This window comes from Etheostoma spectabile, chromosome 8 (assembly GCF_008692095.1).
Source record: "Etheostoma spectabile isolate EspeVRDwgs_2016 chromosome 8, UIUC_Espe_1.0, whole genome shotgun sequence".
In the NCBI taxonomy this organism is placed as follows: Eukaryota; Metazoa; Chordata; class Actinopteri; order Perciformes; family Percidae; genus Etheostoma; species Etheostoma spectabile.
In genome coordinates, this window is record NC_045740.1 from 18,412,806 (window position 1) to 18,414,149 (window position 1,344).

Sequence of the window (1,344 nt, forward strand, 5' to 3'; positions counted from 1 at the left end):
CTCTCTCTCTCTCTCTCTCTCTCTCTCTCTCTCTCCCCCCTAAACAACCGAAGAAGATGACAAGGGTCTACCTGTTAAAGGGAAGTTTTCCCTTACTGTTGTTGCACATATTGGGGGAATTCCTGGGTTTCTGTAAATTGAGTGTGGTCTAGACCTACTCTATCTGTAATTGCCCTGAGATAACTTCTGTTAGGATTTGACACTATGAATTGATTGGTCTGACCTCTGACATGTATTTGTCGGTGGTGTCCTTGTACAGGGGCCGGATGTAGGGGAAGACGGGGATGGAGTAGGAGCTGTTGGGGAGCATCGACACCCTCATGGCCTCCCGGATGCGATGACGGACGAACAGCCGGGCCTGCAGTGTGTCTCTGAGAAACAGCTCCAGGTAAATAGATGGAAAGAGCGCCGTGGCCTCTCCCCACAGCCAGATCAACTCGTCGTTCCTTTTCTTCTCGACTGCGGGACACTCCCCGGTGAAGCCCGACATGTCCTTTTTAAAGTTGTAGTTGTAGCATTCGGGGAACAGGTAGTAGCCCCAGAGTCTGCTGGGCCTCGTCCTCTTCCCCACGCGGACAGATTGGAGGAAGTACGTCTTAGCCGCGTGTTCGAAAGCAACCCTCGCCCGGTCCTCTGCCTCGGCATTGGTCAGCGATGGGTTCTTCTTCTTGATCGTTTCAATGGAAATCCGTCTGTAGACGTCTTTGCTGCCCCAGTTTCGGTTCCACTGTGGCCTCCACTCCTCAAAGTCCAGCACGGCGAGGCCCGGCTGGTCGGCGGGGATGTAGTACTTGATGTTATTCTCGGCCAGCTCTTGATGGCGCTGCAGGTCTATGAGCTGCGGCAGGCCCTCGTTGTATATCTTGCCGGTGTGTTCGTCCACGTAGGGGAAGATGCCAAAGCGGTCGGTGTAGAATAAGGAGACGCTCTGGTTGGTCGCCGTCTTCAGCGTGCTGCTGATGGACTGGAAGTGGGAGAGGTCGAGGGGGAGTTTGAAGCGGATGTTGCAGAGCTCGGTCGGGGCGTTCCACATTAACTGGAAGGGGTGGCCGGGACGGATGGGAGGGGCCGTCCTCGGTGAGGCTCGGCCGGAGCATAGCAGGGCCGACATGGTGATGATGAAGATGGATAAGAAATGCTGTTGGCTCATTTTAATCTCATCTGTGAGGTGAAGGACACAGAAAAACAAGTAGGAGGTCAGAATCAAATAAATCTAGTTTTTCTTGAAAGTGAGTAAACTTTACCGGGATTTCAGTGCTGTCTTTATTATTGTTATTTTGCTGTCTTTATACTGTCTTTTTATCTATTTTTTAATTATTTTTCTTGCTAAAACTGCTGCTGGAA

The 1,344-nt window shown here is 51.6% G+C and overlaps 1 protein-coding gene across 2 annotated transcripts in view; it reads right to left on the minus strand.

The window, feature by feature from the left end:
• Positions 1-1,344, minus strand: part of LOC116693756 (hyaluronidase PH-20) — a 7,264-nt gene that overhangs the window by 2,458 nt on the left and 3,462 nt on the right. For both annotated transcript variants that reach the window (XM_032522984.1, XM_032522985.1), the window contains exon 2: positions 224-1,161. In XM_032522984.1, the coding sequence (XP_032378875.1) occupies positions 224-1,161 (938 nt within the window). The remainder of the gene's footprint in view (positions 1-223; positions 1,162-1,344) is intronic.